Source organism: Humulus lupulus, chromosome 5, assembly GCF_963169125.1.
Source record: "Humulus lupulus chromosome 5, drHumLupu1.1, whole genome shotgun sequence".
NCBI lineage: Eukaryota > Viridiplantae > Streptophyta > Magnoliopsida > Rosales > Cannabaceae > Humulus > Humulus lupulus.
The window spans coordinates 90,260,204-90,279,650 of NC_084797.1; the positions used below are offsets into that span (position 1 = coordinate 90,260,204).

At 36.6% G+C, this 19,447-nt stretch overlaps 1 protein-coding gene across 1 annotated transcript in view; it reads left to right on the plus strand.

Moving 5' to 3' along the window:
• Window positions 1-18,608, plus strand: part of LOC133777511 (uncharacterized) — a 30,741-nt gene extending 12,133 nt beyond the window's left edge. Inside the window, exons 5-7 of the mRNA XM_062217158.1 lie at window positions 17,019-17,085; window positions 17,216-17,326; window positions 18,374-18,608. Of these exons, the coding sequence (XP_062073142.1) occupies window positions 17,019-17,085; window positions 17,216-17,326; window positions 18,374-18,397 (202 nt within the window). The 3' untranslated portion in view covers window positions 18,398-18,608. The remainder of the gene's footprint in view (window positions 1-17,018; window positions 17,086-17,215; window positions 17,327-18,373) is intronic.
• Window positions 18,609-19,447: the final 839 nt, after the last annotated feature.

Below are 19,447 nucleotides of genomic sequence, written 5' to 3' on the forward strand. Positions count from 1 at the left end.
CAGGGCAGCACTCGCGATTGCTCACAATCCAGTGCTTCATGATCGCACAAAACATGTTGAAGTAGACAAACATTTTATTAAGGAGAAAATTGAGAGTGATCAAGTATGCATGCCTTATATCTCTACTAAAGAGCAAGTAGTAGATATCTTTACAAAAGGGATATGTAAAAAGCAATTTGATTTTCTAACTAGCAAGCTGGCTATGGAGAATATCTTTAGTCTAGCTTGAGGGGGATTGTAGGAATTTTTTTTTAATCTGTGTATAGCTGTAGGATAGAAATTACAGTTATTGTTCCATGATTTTAGGGTATAGTTTTGAGATTTTATTTTCTATTTTTATTCAGTATTTATTATATGATTTTTTCCTTAATAGGGTTCTTGTACATGATAAATACACAGTTGTGTATATGGAATAAAATAACAGAAAAAAACCTTTTTGTCGACTAACCATTATCATTAATCAGAGAGGTTTTCTCTGAAATACGGGTGGAGGAGAATCATTGAAAAGTCATGTCTAGCAATGAATCATCATCTGTATCAGGTAACGAAGTTTCAGCTTTATTTGTTAAAGAAGCTGAGACTAATAATGATAAGAAAAAGAAGCCATGGTGTGATTTTTGCAAGAAGCATTGGCACACACAGGGATACTTGCTGGAAAATACATGGAAAACCACCTGGAGGAAAGCCCACCCGACCTGGAGCACTGCAATCCGGAGTTGATTCTGCTTCAGAACCGAGTGTCAACTCAGGGCAGTCTCCATTCACCAAGGAACAAGTTGAGCAACTGTTGAATCTGTTACATTCTAAATCCAAGCCTTCATGTTCCCTTGTTTAGCATGGTAATCCTAGTCTCTTATCTTCTTCCCTTGTTTGTATTTAATCTAAAACCTCTTGGATCATTGTTTCAGGAGCATCTAATCACATGACCAGCTATTCTAGTTTTTTCTTCTCATGTAAACCTTGTGCAGGAAACAATAAAATTCGCATAGCAGATGGTTCTTTTTTTGCTATTGCTGGTGTAGGAGATGTAAAACTCTCCGATACACTATATGTTCTTCACGTTCTTAAACTGTCTTGCAATCTCATCTTTATTAGTAAACTAACCTCTACACTAAATTGCACTGCAAGTATTTTTTCTTCTCATTGTGTCTTTCAGAATCCGGTCTTGGAGATGATGATTGGCAGTACTAGGGAGTGGTGGCCTTTACATTCTAGATGAGGGAATGTTAGTGAATAAAGAGACTCAACAAAGTTCTTGTCTTCAAGTTGCATCTGATTTCCAAGATGATGAGATTTATTTATGGCACTTAGATTGGGACATGCAAATTTTCATTATTTAAAACATTTGTTTCCTGTTTTATTTAAAAATAAAAATCCCTCTTCTTTTCAATGTGAAATCTGTGTTTTATCTAAGCATCATAGGACTACTTATTCTCCACGTGTGTATACACCTTCACAACCATTTTCTCTTATGCATAATGACTTGTGGGGGCCATCAAGGGTCTCTACATGTAATGGTAAACGCTGGTTTATGACTCTTATTGATGATCACACTAGGGTGAGTTGGGTTTATCTGCTGAAAAAGAAATCTGAAGTAGAAAGTGTTTTCAAATTTTTTTTAACATGATTCAAAATCAATTTCAAACGAGTATAAAGATTTTACGAAGTGATAATGGGCGAGAATATTTTGCACAAGTTTTAGATGCATTTTTTGCTGAAAAAGGGATTGTTCAACAAAGTTCATGTAACGACACTCTCCAACAAAATGGCATTGCTGAAAGAAAAAATAGGCACCTTCTTGAGATAAGTCGTGCTTTACTTTTTTCAAATAATGCACTTAAATATCTTTGGGGGATTCTATCTTACATGCTACCTATTTGATCAATAGAATTCCTTCTAAACTTTTAAACTTCAAAACGCCTATTTCTGTACTTCAAAAATGTTTTCCAAACTCTCGTTTATTTTATGAAATGTCTATAAAAATATTTGGTTGCACTGTTTTTATTAGGAATCCGAATAGGGCTGGATAGTAAACTTGACCCCAAAGTGAAAAAGTGTGTTTTCATTGGTATTGCCCAACCAAAAAGGATACAAGTGTTTTGATCCTATTCTAAAAAAAATCTTTATCACCATGGATGTTAAATTTTTTGAAAATATTCCATTTTTTAATCCTAATCTTCAGGGTGAGAATCAAGGAAAAAATAAAGATTTGGATTTTAAAATTACCAATAATAGATTTAATCCACACCATAATCTCAGGAATATTGCGAGTAATTTTTGTGATCCTTCATTAGACCTAGATTTTCTAGGATATGACTTAGGGCACGAAAATATAAGGCAAGTTGGAGAGGTTCACGAGCAAGAAAATTATCAAGAAAATGAGCAGGGAAATCTCATAAATGTTGAGAATATTGAAAATATTGAAAGTGCTGAAAATATTGTGCCCCATGATAAGTCTCAGCAGCTTGATGAACAAGGGTGCAACCTGAATAGAGGTAAATATGGTCAAGTACATGCAAGGTTTTGAAAGGCGAAATCGCGAGGCGAGTCGTTTTCTCTTAGTACTGCGAGGCGTAAGCCTCGAGGCGTACGCCTCAACTATAAGAACAAATAAATTTAAAAAATATAATAAAATTAATAAAATATCCTAAAATTCATGAAACTTCATAAAATTCATAGAATTCATAACAAAGAACACATAAGTCCATGTCAAAGTCGGTGCTAAACTTCCTCCCTCATCCTCAATCTCAATCTCCCCACCAACTTCGATTGCTCTATTATCACCATCCTCTTCATCATTTGGATTGGCTACCCATTCATCATTAGAAGACACATTTTCAACAATCAAAGGATCATCTTCCTCTCTTCGTGATTGTTTCTTAAAACAATTGTGCTTCAACTTTTTGTTGTACATAATGTACACCAAACTATTCATCTTTTTTGTGCTCAGACGATTTCTTCTCTTTGTATGCACTTGATTGAATGTACTCCAATTACGTCCACATGTCGATGCTGAACAAGCAAGACCTAGAACTCTTGTTGCAAATGACTTGAGTTCTGGAAATTCATCTCCAAAGTTGTCCCACCATTCAACTATACAAATTAAAGACATGAAAAAAGAAGCAAAGTGTAGATTTGTGTGAATAATACTTCTAATCTAATTTTATTGATGAATAGTATGGCCTATATATAGGCTGAATACAAAGAGCTAGACAAAAAATACAACCTAAACATAGCTGTCAATTACAACCTAACTTAGCTGTAAATTACAACCTAAAAATAGTTGTACAATATGTATTTACAAAGATATTTCTACACTCCCCTGAGTTGTATATGTTATACAAACCTAGCTTGGAATTAAATTCTTCAAAACTTGTTCTTGGTAGTGCTTTTGTTAGAATGTCGGCAATTTGTTTCTTTGTAGGAATGTAGTTGAGCTCAATGATCTTTGAATTCACCTTCTCAGAAATGAAGTATCTGTCTATTTCAACATGTTTAGTTCTATCGTGGTGAACTGGATTTTTAGCAATACTAATTGCTGCTTGACTATCACTGTACATTTTAAAAGACTTAGGAGAGTCAAACCTCAATTCATTCATGAGTCTTTTGATCCACATCCCTTCACAAATACCCAAGGCTAAAGCACGATATTCTGACTCTGCACTACTCCTTGAGACCACATACTGCTTTTTACTACGCCAAGTAACTAAATTACCCCATACATAGGTGCAATAACCACTGGTTGATCGTCTGTCAGTCAGCTCTCCAGCCCAACTAGAGTCTGTGTAAACTTTCAAGTCACGGTTGTTGTGTTTTTTGAAGTGCAAACCAAGATCTGGTGTCATTTTCAAATATCTTAGAATATGATACACTGCTTCCAAGTGCTCCTCACAAGAACTGTGCATATGATGACTAACAACGCTGACAGGGAAGGCGATATCAGGTCTGGTATGAGAGAGATAGATTAGCTTTCCTACTAATCTTTGATAGCTCCCCCTCTCTACTGGAGTTGAATCCTCTCTTCGATTAACTTTCAAGTTTGGATCCATGGGAGTGTCAACCGGCTTGCTCCCAATCATTCCAGTTTCCTTTAGAAGATCTAGGATATACTTTCGCTGAGATATAACAATTCCTTCTTTCGATCGGGCTACTTCCATACCAAGAAAATATTTGAGGGTTCCTAGATCTTTGATTTCAAATTTGGAGGCAAGAAGTCTTTTGAGATCTAAAATTTCTCCTAAGTCATCTTTAGTTAAGATTATGTCATCCACATAGACAATGAGAATTGCTAGCTTCCCAGTTGAAGAGAACTTGAAAAATAGAGTATGATCAGCCTGACTTTGAGTATATCCATGTCTGACAACTAACTTTGCAAATTTGTCAAACTATGCTCGAGGTGACGGTTTCAAGCCATAAAGAGATTTGAGAAGTTTGCACACTACTCGACCACTGGAGTGTTTCTTCATACCTGGTGGAATTTCCATATAGACTTCTTCTTCGAGATCCCCATTTAAAAAAGCATTCTTCACATCCAACTAATATAAAGGCCACTCACAATTTACAGCAAATGATAATAAAACTCTTATTGTATTAAGTTTGGCAACAGGAGCAAAGGTCTCCTGATAGTCAACACCATATGATTGAGTGAATCCCTTGGCAACTAATCGAGCCTTGAATCTGTTGATACTCCCATCTGAATTATATTTGACGGTGAAAATCCACTTGCAACCAACTGTCTGTTTTCCTTGAGGTAACTCAGTGAGAACCCAAGTACCATTTTTCTCAAGAGCATTCATTTCTTCATCGACTGCAGTCTTCCATTTTGGATCTTTCAAGGCTTCATAAATGTCTATGGGAATCTGAATAAGATCAAGAGAAGAGACAAAAGCTCGGTACATAGGTGTTAGTTTCCCATAAGCAACATACTTTTCAATGGGGTGATTGGTACAAGTTCTAACACCCTTTCGATGAGCAATAGGTAGGTCGAGATCATCAATAGTAGGAGAAACTAACTCATGAACCACATAATCCTTACCTTCATGATTTTCGAGGTTGAGAGGGCTTTGATGAGTGTTTGAGCAGTTCTTGTCTTGCATGTTGACCTCTATATTTCCAACTTTTCTCCTACTATAAACACGAAGTTCTTTGTTACCTATATCAAATTGTGCTTGAGTTTGAGGTGGTGGTAAAGTTGAAGGAGTGTTTGGGTTTTCTGAGGAGAAAGGTGAGAGCGGATTGACTATAGAGAAGGACGGGTTGGGTGTGTTTTCTGGACTGATATCTGGTTGGATAGGAAAAGTGGGTAAGGAAGGACCAATTGATTGATCTGGTTGGATAGGCAAAGAGGGCAAAGACTGAGCACTTTGATGTTTGTGTGTCACAACATTGGGTTGAGGAAATGCAGCTTGATGATCCTGAAGAGTTTCCCAAAGCTGATATTCCTGAGAATGCTCCCCCTGAATACCAGATTTGGGAAAGAAAGATTGATGTTCAAAAAAGGTGACATCCATAGTGTTATAGATCCTTTTTGTAATTGGGGAGTAACATTTATACCTTTTTTGAGTGTTGGAGTACTCGATGAAGAGACACTTGTGAGACTTTGGATCAAGTTTGGTTCGTTTGTGATCATAAATATGGACAAAAGCCGCACATCCGAAGACTTTAAATGGAAGATCGGAGGAGAAAGCTGAGATATGAGAGAATGTGGCAAATAACAGATTTTTGGGAGCTTTGAATTGTAGTACACGGCTAGGCATACGATTGATGAGATAGGTGGTTGTGAGTAAGGCTTCCTCCAAAACTGTTTAGGAACATGATTTGAAAGCATGATGGATCTAGAAACTTCAAGAAGATGTTTATTTTTTCGCTCAGCCACTCCATTTTGTTGCGGAGTATCAACACATGAACTAATGTGAACAATACCTTGATCTAACAAGTATGGACCAAGAATGGAGTTAAAATATTCCTTTCCATTATCAGTTTTCAAGATTTGGATTTTTCGGCGAAATTGATTTTGAATCATGGAATGAAATTTTTTAAAAATAGAAGCAGTATAAGATTTTTCTTTCAAAAGGAATGTCCATGTTGTCCTAGTATAATCATCAATAAAAGATACAAACCATCTAGATCCATTAATATTAGTTACTCGTGAGGGTCCCCAAATATCACTATGTATCATCGAAAAAGGTTGTGAAGGTTTGTAAGGAAGACTGGGATAAGAGTTTCGAGTATGCTTAGCAAGTTGACATAATTCACAATGAAAGAATTTTGGTCTTTTGTGGACAAATAACTGAGGAAATAGTTTTTCAAGATAACCAAAATTTGGATGTCCTAGTCGAAAATGCCACAACATAACACGATTTTCATTCGAAACAGACATAGAATTGGAAACAGAATCTAAATTGGAATGATTACCACAACTGGATTTGTGAACTTGTTTACTTTTAGGAGAATCCTTGAGAATATAGAGCCCATCATGCATTTCAGCACTGCCAATCACCTTCTCCGAGCCCTCAACCTGAAATTCACAAAGATTTGGATAGAATTTAGTTACACAATTCAGATCTCGAGTAAGTTTGCTTATTGAAAGAAGATTGCAATTTAGTTTAGGGACAAATAGAACAGATGAAAGGCGAAGTTCATCTGATAAAGTTACTGAGCCGGTCCCTATCACTTTCGAGAGAGAACCATCGGCAATTCTGACGGTGTGGGATTTAGCACATGGTTTGAAGGTGCTAAAGACTTGTAAATCACCCGTCATGTGGTCGGAAGCCCCTGAATCAACAATCCAAGTACTTTTGTTGGAGATTGCAGTAAATGTGTGAGACGTAGAACCTTGATGACACATTATGCTGACATTTGCCTCGGTTGAAGATGGATTTGGCTGCTGCATACACTGCCCAAGAGGTGTTGGAGTTGCATAGATTTTGTCCTTTGAGAAGTGGCTAACTTCCAAGTTTTGAAAATAGAGGACTTTATGAGAAGAATTGGTGACAAGAGCAGCTGATTGAGGAGTGGGTTTGGCTGATTGGAGAAGTTGAGGAGAAGCCATTGATTTGAGAAGGTGAAATGTTTGAGATTGGCTTTTATATGAGGAGTTGGCTGTAACAGCCATTGATAAGAACAGGGAAATGCAGCAAGGAGTGCTGAGGAAGACGTTGCCGGAAAAAACTCGCCGTCGGGGGGCTGCACGCGCCTACACGCGCCACGCGTGTGGGAGATGGGGCCGGAGATGGAGGCGGCGCGTGAGGCTCACGCGCGGCTCTGCTGGGTGTCGAACTTCAGGGTTTGGCCGACCGGAGGTGCAGGAAGCTTCCTGTGAAGGAGGTGAGAGTAGAAGATTGCCCTAAAATAATTTTCTGAGGTTGAGCTAAAAAGTGCAAAACCCTAATTTTTTTTACTGAAAGAGGGCAGAAAAGATTGGAAAGAGTTTTCAATTTTTAGACTACTAATGGCTCTGATACCATGTAGATTTGTGTGAATAATACTTCTAATCTAATTTTATTGATGAATAGTATGGCCTATATATAGGATGAATACAAAGAGCTAGACAAAAAATACAACCTAAACATAGCTGTCAATTACAACCTAATTTAGCTGTAAATTACAACCTAAAAATAGCGGTACAAAATGTATTTATAAAGATATTTCTACACAAAGTAATGAATAATTTATTTTATAATATTAATATAAACTATAATAAAACAAAAAAATGAGATAAAAGTTTAAGTATTCACCAAGTGGATGTGTTAAGTATGATGTTAAGGATGATCTGAAGCCAAACAATCCTCACTTGTATTTACACTCATCAAGTTAGGCATCGACCTTCACATATGTTTTTTGGTCCTTGACGATCCATGCACTTATACAAACCAGTTTTAATCTCTGGATGCTCAGAAACATTGAGACTCCATCTAAATCGAGGATTCAAGTAATATGCAGTTGCATGCAAGTTGCGATGCAATTGAAACTCCCACTTTTGATCAATGATATCCCAAATCTCCTTATATGAAGACAGGTCTCCATCTAAGTTCTTTGCTATCTTTTCTTTTGCCGCATCCATAGCACCATAAATAAATCTCATTGCTGGTGTTCTCTCACCATCAACTATTCTTAAAACATTCACAAGGGGCTTTGTGGTTTTAATGGAATAAACCACACTAGGCCAAAATGTATTATCATTCATTATGATTTTCTTCACAGCTTTCCCTTCAGGTTTCTTTGCCCATGCACAATTTGACCATTCTTTTGAAACAAACATCATTTGTAGTGGTTGCTTCAATTGATGCATACTTTCTAAAGTTAGAAAGGCAGTGGCGAATCGTGTGACAGCTGGTCGAAGAAGATCTTTTTTTGCAAATTTTCTTGTTAAACTCGACACCCATTGATGGTTATGGATGAAATTGCTAACTCTCTTTGCTTTAAGCAAAGCATTTTTATGTTGTTGCAATTCTCCAATTTTCTCAAGCATTAAATCAATACAATGAGCAGCACACGAAGTCCAATACAAACTTTTTCTCTTCTTTATTAATAATCTTCCAGTTGCCTTGTATGCACTTGCATTATCAGTGATCACCTAAATGACAATATCTTCTCCAATTTCTTCAACAACACCATCAAGCAATTCGATCAATTTATGTGCATCTTTTACACAATCTGATGCATCAATAGTTTTTAAAAAAAAACAGTCCCATAGGGATTGTTAACTTGAAAATTGATCAGACTCCTATTTCTCATATCTGACCAAACCATCTGATAATAATGAAACCTCTGTTCGTTTCCATGTTACTTTGATCTCATTCACAGTTTTGGATGTTGTCTTCTCTTCTTCTTTTAGTATCCAAGTCCTCATTTCATACATTGTAGGAGCTTTCAATCCTCGACCATAATTCCCAACCGAACGCAACATATTGAAATATGATGGGCTTCTTGCACAATTAAATGGGATCCCATTCTCAAAAAAGAATCTTCCAATATCTAAACAAACTTGATTTCGATGCTCTTTAGCACTTGTTGGAGTCATTTTTGTGGCAGCGGTCTTTTTATCATTTTCATCATCTCCTTTATTCTCCATAAATCGATCCATAGGCCCTCTAACACCTCTAGAACTATCGCTAGGACAAGAATTCACGCCCTTCAAAGGAGTGCCACTACCACAACCACTAGGTCCATCACCAAAGTAGGATCCACAATCCACCGCCTCATCAAACTTTCGTTGAGAAATAAATTTTGTATTTTTAGTCTTTCAAATATTGACTTATTTCATCCTTGACTTCTTTAGGTACTTTAGGATATGGTTTTACATCTTTGTGTGTGCAAGCAAGATGTTCTTTCACTCGATTCACCCCTCACTTAATATCCTTACTACAAAAATTACACTTTAAATACTTGTATCATTTTTTTGCACCTTTTTCCGGCACTTCTATTTCAACACTATACTTCCAAGCAGGATCTTTTCTACTCATCCCTTCTCAACTTAAATTCAGCAACTAAAAGCATAAAATAAAATAAAAATTCAGCAACTTTAAAACAAAAAATAAGAGAATTGAAAAACAAAAAATAGAGAAGATTGAAGAAATTATTTATCTCTCTAAAACAATCAATACTAGCCTAGTGGCTGGCTGGTAGCTGCCTTGACTATGAGAAAAAGAGGTGAAAAAAAATGAGATGATGAGTGAGGAGAGAGCTTCTTGCGTGAAAAGGAGAGAAATGAAGAGTGTGAGGGAGAGCTGAGATGAGATGATGGAGAGATGCTGCTGTGAAGCTTGAGAGAGGGGAGCTGCTACTTGAGAAAGGAAGCTCTTGCGTTAGATGGTAGAGAAGAAAAGAGGGCATTGCCGTGAGATGGTAGAGAAGAAATTAGGGTGTTTTTTAACTTAAAATCTGATAAAATAAGCCCAAACTTTAAGCCCATTTAGTTAAAAGAAAGCCCAAAACACTATTTTAAAAAAACTCCACGTGTGAGGCAATAAAACAGCCAAAAAGTGCAAAACCATGAGGCATACGCCTCAGCCCGCCTTGCCTCAGAAACGTTCGCCTCAATCCGCCTCACTCATGTGAGGCGTGCGCCTCACTGCCACTCTATGAGGCGGCGCCTCAGAGGCGTTTTTTACTGCCTCGCCTCGAGGCGCCTCAACCGTTTTTTAAAACCATGGGTATATGCACGAAAATTCCCTCATCGAAGAGCTGAAGTCACAACATCACCAACCCCCTGCCAAAACATCTGAACTGAGATCAGAAACTGAGTTAGGTAACAATTCTAATTCTGGTTTTTCTGATCAAATTTCTTCAGATTCTATTCCTGAAATAGACCTTCCAATAGCTATAAGAAAAGGCAAGCGATCTTGTGACAAATATCCTATATCTCAGTTTATTTCTATCTCAAAACTCTCATCCTCTTTTGTCACTTTTACCGATCATGTTTCAAGTGTTCAGATTCCAAATAACATACAGCAAGCTTTACTTGTTCCGGAGTGGAAGGAGGCTCTTTTTGAGGAGATGAGGGCTCTTGAGAAGAATCAAACATGGAAGCTTGAAGAACTTCCCAAGGGAACTCCAACCGGTGGGCCGTAAGTGGGTCTTTACACCAAAATATAACAGTGATGGGACTCTAGAAAGACGCAAAGCTCGGCTGGTGGCCAAAGGATTTACACAAACTTATGGTATTGACTATACCGAGACGTTTGCTCTAGTTGCCAAGCTAAATACTGTTTGAATTTTGTTGTTTGTTGCAGCCAATTTGGACTGGCCTTTACGACAGTTCGATGTGAAGAATGCTTTCTTGAATGGAAGATTGGAAGAGGTAGTGTATATGCTTCCTCCACCAGGTTTTGAGAACAAATTTGGCACAAAAGTTTGTAAGTTGGAAAAGGTTCTTTACGGGTTAAAACAGTCACCAAGAGCGTGGTTTGAGAGGTTTACTCAAGTGGTAAAAACAAGGCTATTCTCAAGCACAATCTAATCATACTTTGTTCACTCGTCCTTCGAACAATGGAAAAATTGCAGTTCTAATTGTCTATGTTGATGGTATTCTTCTCACGGGGTATGACCTAGAAGAATTAGAAGCAATGAAAAACAAACTCTCGAAGGCATTTGAGATAAAAGATCTAGGAGAGATGAGATATTTTTTGGCTATGGAAGTGGCACGGTCCAAACAAGGTATTGTTATTTCCCAACGAAAATATGTTCTTGATTTGTTAAAAGATTCAGGAATGAGCGAGTGTTGTCCAATAGACGCTCCTATTGATCCGAACAAGAAGCTTGGTGAAATTCACCAAGGAAGATTAGTAGACATGGAAAAATATCAAAGACTTGTTGGGAGGCTTATTTACCTATCTCACACTCGACCTGATATTGCTTTCGCTGTGAGTATGGTAAGTCAGTTCATGCATCGCCCTTACAAGGAACATCTTGAAGCTGCTTATCGCATTTTAAGGTATCTAAAAGGTAATCCTGGTAGAGGTCTTCTCTTCAAGAAGAATAATAACAGAAGTGTTGAAGCATTTATTGATGTTGATTAGGCAGGTTCAGTTATAGATAGGAAGTCTACTTCGGGATATTGCACGTTTGTTTGGGGAAATTTAATAACTTGGAGAAGCAAGAAACAGAGTGTGGTTGCAAGGAGTAGTGTAGAAGCAAAATATAGAGCTATGGCTAACGGGATATGTGAGATTTTGGGGATAAACCGTGTGCTTAAGGAGGTGAAGCTACAAGTTAGTATGCCTATGAAGCTGTTTTGCGACAACAAGGCTGCCATAAGTATTGCACATAATCCTGTACAACACGACCTGACCAAACATATATAAGTTGATCGACACTTTATAAAAGAGAATCTGGAAGCAGGAATAATTTGTATACCATTTGTAAGATCTGAAGATCAGATTGCTAACATTCTTACAAAAGGATTATTTAAACCTACTTTTGATTTACTTGTAAACAAGTTGGGTATGTTTGATATTTACATACCAACTTGAGGGGGAGTTTAAGTTACCATGAAAAAATTAGAAAGTAATTAGTCTTTGGTTGTTTCCTTAGAAATAGGAATTAGTTGTTGTTAGTTCCTATTTTTATGGCTTTTATATTTCAGATTTGTTAGGTGATGTAATCTATAAATATAATGATTGGCACATTAATAAATATACAGATAATTATTCTCCTAAACTACATTTCTGAACAATAAACCTTCTCCTGGTGTCTTCTTCAGGTATCACAATATCTTGTAGACTGCCTCCAAGTGCCCTTCTAGAGGTCTATGCATTTATTGACTACCCAAACTTACTGCAAAAGCAATAGTAGATCTTGTGTGGGATAAGTATATCAACTTTTCCACTAGTCGTTGATACATCCCTTTGTCCACTAGTTTCTCTGTCATTTTCCTGTACTTCCCTTTGGGTTCCACTGGTGTTGCAATTGGTTTACAGCCAAGCATTCTAGTCTCTTTCAGCAAATCCATGACATATTTACGTTGAGATGCTGAAATCAACTGTGTGGTCCTTGCAATCTCCATACCCAGAAAGTATCTCATTTGACCAAGATCCTTTACTTCAAATTCTTGAGCTAGCAATCTTTTGAGGTTCTCCAACTCATTTAGATCATTTCCAGTTAGAATCATCTCATCCACATAGACAATAAGAAGTGCAACTTTACCATCTTTCGAAAGTTTAAAAAATAACGTATGATCTGTCTGACTTTGTTTGTACCCATGCTTCTTAATCACTTGATTGAATTGCTCAAACCATGCACGCAGTGATTGCTTTAGGCCATAAAGAGATTCTTCATATGACACATTTTCTCTTCCATATCTTCCTTCCAAACTAGGAGGGATCTTCATATACACCTCTTCTTCTAAATCTTCATTTAAGAATGCGATCTTGATATCAAGTTGCTGCAGATGCCAGTCAATATTAGCAGCTTTTGATAATAGAATTCTTATTGTATTTGCCACTGGTGTGAAAGTTTCTATGTAGTCAACTCCATATGTTTGAGTAAACCCTTTTGCAACTAGTCTTGCCTTGTATCTGTCTACAATACCATCATCCTTGTATTTTATAGTACACACCTATTTGCACCCTACCACATGATGATTCTTTGGCTTAGAAACAACCTTCCAAGTCGTTTTTTTTCCAATGCTCTTATTTCTTCATTAACAACTATCTTCCATTCAGGGACTAAAAGAGCTTCTTCAATATTCTTTGGAATGATTAATTTTTCAATTTTGGTAGCATAGGCTTTCAACTTTGGTTTGAGCTGGCTATTGCACACATACTTTGATATAGGATGTCGAGTGCAACTCCTAACCCCGTTCTTTTTGCAATCGGTAGATTTGTCTCAATTACACTTAGATTCTCCATGTTAAAATTAGAATCAAGTGAAATGGGATTCGAAAAATTACTTACAGTAGGAGTTGTCACTAGTTCAGACTCATGAGAGGCAGTGTCTCTGTTGCTGGCTATATTACTTGTGTTTTGCCTCGTCGCCTAGTATAAACCAACTCTTTTTCTAAATTTTGTGGGTCATTGTTCTCTGTCTGGGCTGATTGTTTCAGAAATAGGCTTAGGGCCAGAAATGGTAGAAAAAGGATCAATGAGTGAACCTAACTCTGGTCCTATTATTGCGAAACAAGTATCCCAACAGTGAGCATCACTCACCGACCCTCCCTGAAGAAAAGAGTTGGGACAAAAATGTTTTTCTTCATCAAAGGTGACATCCAAAGAGACATACATGCGTTGGTTGACAAGATTATTACATTTGTAAACTTTTTTTGTAGAGAAATAACTGGCAGACATTTGAGGGAACGAGGGTCAAGTTTAGTATTATTAGGACCTAAAACATGAACATAGAAGGTACAACCAAATGTCTTGAATGGTATGTCAGAAATGAGATGATTTTGAGGAGAGGCTTTTTGGAGTAATGAGATTGGAGTTTGATGTTGTAAAACTCGAGAAGGCATTCTATTTATGAGATATGCTGCTGTTAAAACAACTTCCCCAAAAACTTTTAGGAACAGAGGTAGTGAACATAAGAGCCCTAGCAACCTCTAACAGTGTCTGTTTTTCTTTTAGCAATCCCATTTTATTGGGGAGTGCTGACGCATGAGCTTATATGGATTATACCATTAGAGAGAAGATAATCACTCAAGATAGAATTAAAATATTATGTGCCATATCAGTGTGTAAAACATGAGGATTAGCTTGAAATTGATTTTTAAGCATGGAGTGATTTTTTTTTGAAAGTGGTAGCGTCATCAGATTTATCTTTTAAAAGAAACACCCAAGTTAAGCAGGTATGGTCATCAATAAATGAAATAAACCTTCTGGTATTAGAAATATTTTTAACCTGAGAGGTATCCCACATTATCACTAATGAATAAGAGTAAATGGTTTAGATGCTTGATATGGGCGAGAGCGAAAAACAGAACGAGTTTGCATAGCAAATTGACACACATCACAATATCAAAAACACTAGAAACAGTACAACCAAAAATGCAAACTTTTATTCACTTGAGCAGTTGGCGGATCAGCATCAACGTAATACAGCCCGCTACATTCCCTCGCACTCCCATTCGTATTCCCCAAGGACATTTCTTGAAAATTACAAGATATGGGAGTGAATTTAGCAATGCAACCATGATCAAGGGTAAGTTTGCTAATGGAAAGGAGATCACAAGATAGATTTGGCACATGAACAATTTTAAGTGTAAGAGGGGGATATATAAACGAATCCTTTACCAGCCACCGTGGAGACAGAATCATCAGCAATTTTTATCTCAGTAGTACATGGGCAAGGATTATAAGTGCTAAAATGCTGGGATTGACCAGTCATGTGATCACGCGCCAGAATCAACAATCCAAGAGGTTGTTTGGGCAGTACAGGCAGCGAAAGTACCTTAGGCAGAAGTGATTTGCTTAGATGCAGAGGTAAGGAGCTGGTGGAGTTGGGCAATCTAATCAGAAGTGAAGGGAAGTGATTGAGATTGGGAAGCAGACAAAGCACGCCCATCAAAGTGAGTACTAGTAGCATTTCTGGGCTTCCAATCCGTTGGTTTACCATGTATTTTCCAGCAAGTAGCTTTTGTGTGACCAAGCTTGCTGCAATGTTCACACCATGGGCGTTCACGACGCTGTCCACAGGGTTCAGCAGCAGGAGGTGGGCGTCGGTCGGGCAGCAAGGGCAGAATGATCTGCTTCAGCAGTCGGGAAAGGTCCCATCATGACCTGCTTGCGGCTTTCCTCTCGTTGAACTTCAGCAAAGGCGTCACGAATCGAGGGAAGAGGAGACTTTCCGAGGAGGCGACCACGAACTTCATCTAGGTCACAATTCAGGCCATGTAAAAAATCAAATGAATGTTCACGATCAAGCATCTTCTTGTAGGAAGAAGCATCATCGGAGCACTTCCATTCTGGAACAAAAAAGTTACATAAATAGCCTGCTGTTGTTGGTCCCGAAGTTTGGACTTGAGTTCAAATACTAGTGCAGAATTGTCAAGGTCAGAGAAGGCTTCTTTGACAGCATCCCACACTTCTTTGGCAGTAGAGAGAAATATGTAAGTCAGGCCGATTTCAGCTTCCATGGAGTTGACAAGCCAAGAGATGATACGAGAATTTTCGGAATCCCATTTGGTGAAGGATGGATCAGTGAGTGCAGGAGCAGCAATGTCGCCGGTGAGATAGCCGAGGCAACCACGACCAGTGAGATATAAAGTCACAGACCGTGACCATTGGAGGAAATTCTGACCATTCAGTTTATGAATGGTTATTTGGAGATTAGGCTGGTCATATTGATGGGGAATATTCAGACGGTGTTTTGGAATTTCAGATATGGCAGAGGTTTCATCTGTGTTTTTTGGATCAATGGGAGTGGCCATGGCTGATTGTTACTGATTTTGGAGAAGATACACGTGAGGAAGAGGTAGGTCTCAGAAAATGGTCTGATACCATGTAGAAAAGTGTATTATTTGATATATTTTTCAATACATACAATATCCTTTGTATAGGATGTAAGCTAATCAACTATGTAAGCTGTACAAATCAGATCAAATTTGACAGCTACCTAAAAAAGGAAAGTATTGATACTGAAATTAATATAAAATATTTCTCCAATATTTCTACATCTTTTTATTTCTATATCCTATCAATATCCAATGTCTATCATCAAACTGAAACTATAGTGACGTAAACCCCTAGTTGCTAGGCAGAGCAAAAAACTCACTGGTTGGGTGAATTGTGACCTAGTACGATTGTGTCGGGTGAGCAACAACCGCTTCATCAAAGTACTTACGAATGGCTTTTCTATAGACCCTTTGAAGTGCTCTCTTGCATTGGGGAGGTGGCTTATATGTTAACATTGCTGGCAACATCTTTGGTGCACCCAGTCATTCATGTTTCTCAACTCCAAAGAGCTCAGGCATAGCGAATTCCTCACCACTGCTGCCTCAAGTGTGGACTTGGAGCTGATAGTTGAACCAGCAGAGGTGCTTGGCATTCGTAACAGCCGCTTGGATGGGCTGGTAGTATTTGAAGTGTTGATCAAATGGAAGGACTTACCCCCCTGAGGCAACATGGGAGAACTACACCCTTACAGCTGCAGTGTCCTCAATTTCACCTCGAGGACAAGGTGTAAGTCTGAGCTGGGTAATGATAAGCCTCCATTATAATACACCCACATTTGGTATACAAAACAATAATTATTGGAGGAATTGGGAAATAGGATAATAAGGAAAGATTTGATTACCATAGAATCATTGTTCTACAGCTAGGTTTATTTGGCAAGTTTATGAGAATAAATTAGATGAGAGTGTAAGGGTATGGTATCGTTTGAAGTTTGAAATTTGTAATTAAGCACTAGCTCTGGAGAGAAGCCAGGTCTCTCGTCTGAATTGTGTTGGCTTATCCTCTAAGATCTCTGTTATGCTTCAAATTCACTACTATGGTGTATCATTTGGCTGAATTGAATATCAGTTTCCATCATATTTTGGGAATGACTTCAAAGTTTTAAAACATAGTGTTATGACAAAAATGCAGTTGGTTGGGGATGCTTCCAGGAACATGGGCTTATGTGAGTGCTGGTGCATTTGGGCGAGCAATAATAGTGAGTAGTTTCGATTGTTCTGTTTAAAATGATGATGATATAAGCTATGAAAGTTGGATCAATATTTGTGGTATATTTTCAGTATCAGATCATTAATTGTCTTATTCTATACTGTGAATTAATGTTTCAGCAAGAGGAGTCAGAGGTTGGTTTGGTTGGTGGGAACGGTCAATTATTGACATTAGGCCTTGGATTGTTAGCCACTGCTTTGGCTGCAGCTTATGTGACACGACTTGCAAAGGTACTACTGTTTTAATAAATTCTTTACCATAGAACCAAACTTAGATAAAGGCTGTTAACCATTCAGTACTGAAGAGTATCATAATGGAACTGAAAATCAAGGAATAATTTCATTAACTATCCATTCCCGTGTTTATTTACTCATTTGAGACACTTTTTTTTTTATTGATTTGAGATCGAGAGGGAATGGCTTATTTATTTAATTTTCTTTCCATTCTTTTCAAATTGCCCTTCACCAATTTTTTCATAATGGATTTGTAACTTGTTCTAAATGATGATATTGCATGTTGATCTGATTAGTTGTATATTTATAGAAATTTATATAGGGTAAGGATATTATAGTTAACTATACGGATTAGTAAATAATCTCAATTGTTAAAATGAGATCTAACGGGTGGGATTCAAATTTATAATTTTTTTATGAGATACATAATTGTGCTCATTTAATATATCATTTTATACATTTGATACATCTTGTGCATTTGATATAATGATTATACCGTATAGTTAACTACACCTTATCTTTTGCATATATATATATATATATATATGTATAATTATAGAGAGCTTCTTAGGTAGGAGCGTTTTCTATTTTCGATACTTGGAGAAATTATAACTATTTTTTTTTATATGACAGTGTACATGATAGTTGACATTCTGCCAATTTTCAGGAAATTATGAATAGTTTACAGTACTGAAATCAGAGTTCAAATAGTTTATTTTCCACGCGTATAAAAAAATCAGGCAAATGTGCAATTGACTGTTTGAACTCTGATTTCAACATTATAAATTATTCAGAATTTTCCAAAATTTGTCAGGAAGTCTGTTATATATAATGTATGCCATCATGCAAAAAAAAAAAAAATTAGGTTATAATTTCTCCAAATGCTGAAAATTGAAAACGTCCCTAGGCGAAAGTGATGCTCCTACCTAAGAAAACTCCTATCATTATATTACCTTCTTGGTTCTTTAGCTGTAAATTATGTATTTATATACAATATTGTATGACATATTGATTGGTTGTCCTTTTTCTTTCCTTTTGACACAGGATGCTGTAAAGGATATTGAGTAGGCACCGGGGACTTTTGCTTCCCTGATAAAGTGTACAACAATATAATTAAACTTAGAAATTGCAAAATGAATCACTGCCATGTAAATCGAAACATTTTATTCTAACCAAATGCAATAAGAGCTTTCTCTCTTATTCTTCTAGCGTACTACTATTTAGGGAAGTGGGAACATTTATAGTTTATTGGATATTTTATGTCATGATTCTCATCCCACTTCATCAATTTCATTACTTCAAGTTTCACAAATTCAACATAATTGGAAAGAGAAGTAATTGAGTGATATGCTAAATTTGCACCGAAATGTGATGTATGTGCCAAGTTTGTAAAAAACAAATAACAAATAAATAAGTATAATCAGCATTATACTAGATATAAGACTCAAAGCTTTTGTTTATAGTTTCCTTTCTAAATCTATTAATTTCATAAAGAAAGGTAAAACACATCATTCAATTAATGACATAAGTAAGGAAGAGAGAACACGGAATCCATGTTTTGCATTTGTTCCGTAACAAAGACAATTTAGGTTATGTTGGATTGGAAGGAATAAAAATATAAGAATGTGAATGAAAATTGAATAAAATTTAATAGGAATGAGAATGAAAATAGAAAAAATAATAATATGAATAAAAAAATTGATAGAAAAATATGAATTTTTTTTTAAAATTTTGCATTGGGATGGTAATTTTTAAATGGAATAACTATTCTACTAAAATGGTGGGACCATCCCATTGGAATGACATTGTAATAATCTAATGAATGGAATGAAAATTAATTCTTTTAAGTATTTTATTCTATTTTATTACCCACAATCAAATATCACTTTAGAGCATCACTTAAAAAATTGCTCTTATGGTGTGCTAAAAGCTGGACCTTGGCACAGAATATAATATGATGTATATTTGGAGTGACATTAATTAATTACTTTATTATTTACTTTTATGTTATTTTTAATATTTTATTATTACTTTTAGTATAATAATAAATGTAAATGAAGACTTTTTATACAATTAGATATTTAGATAATTGTTGACTGTGATTTTAGCCAACGACGT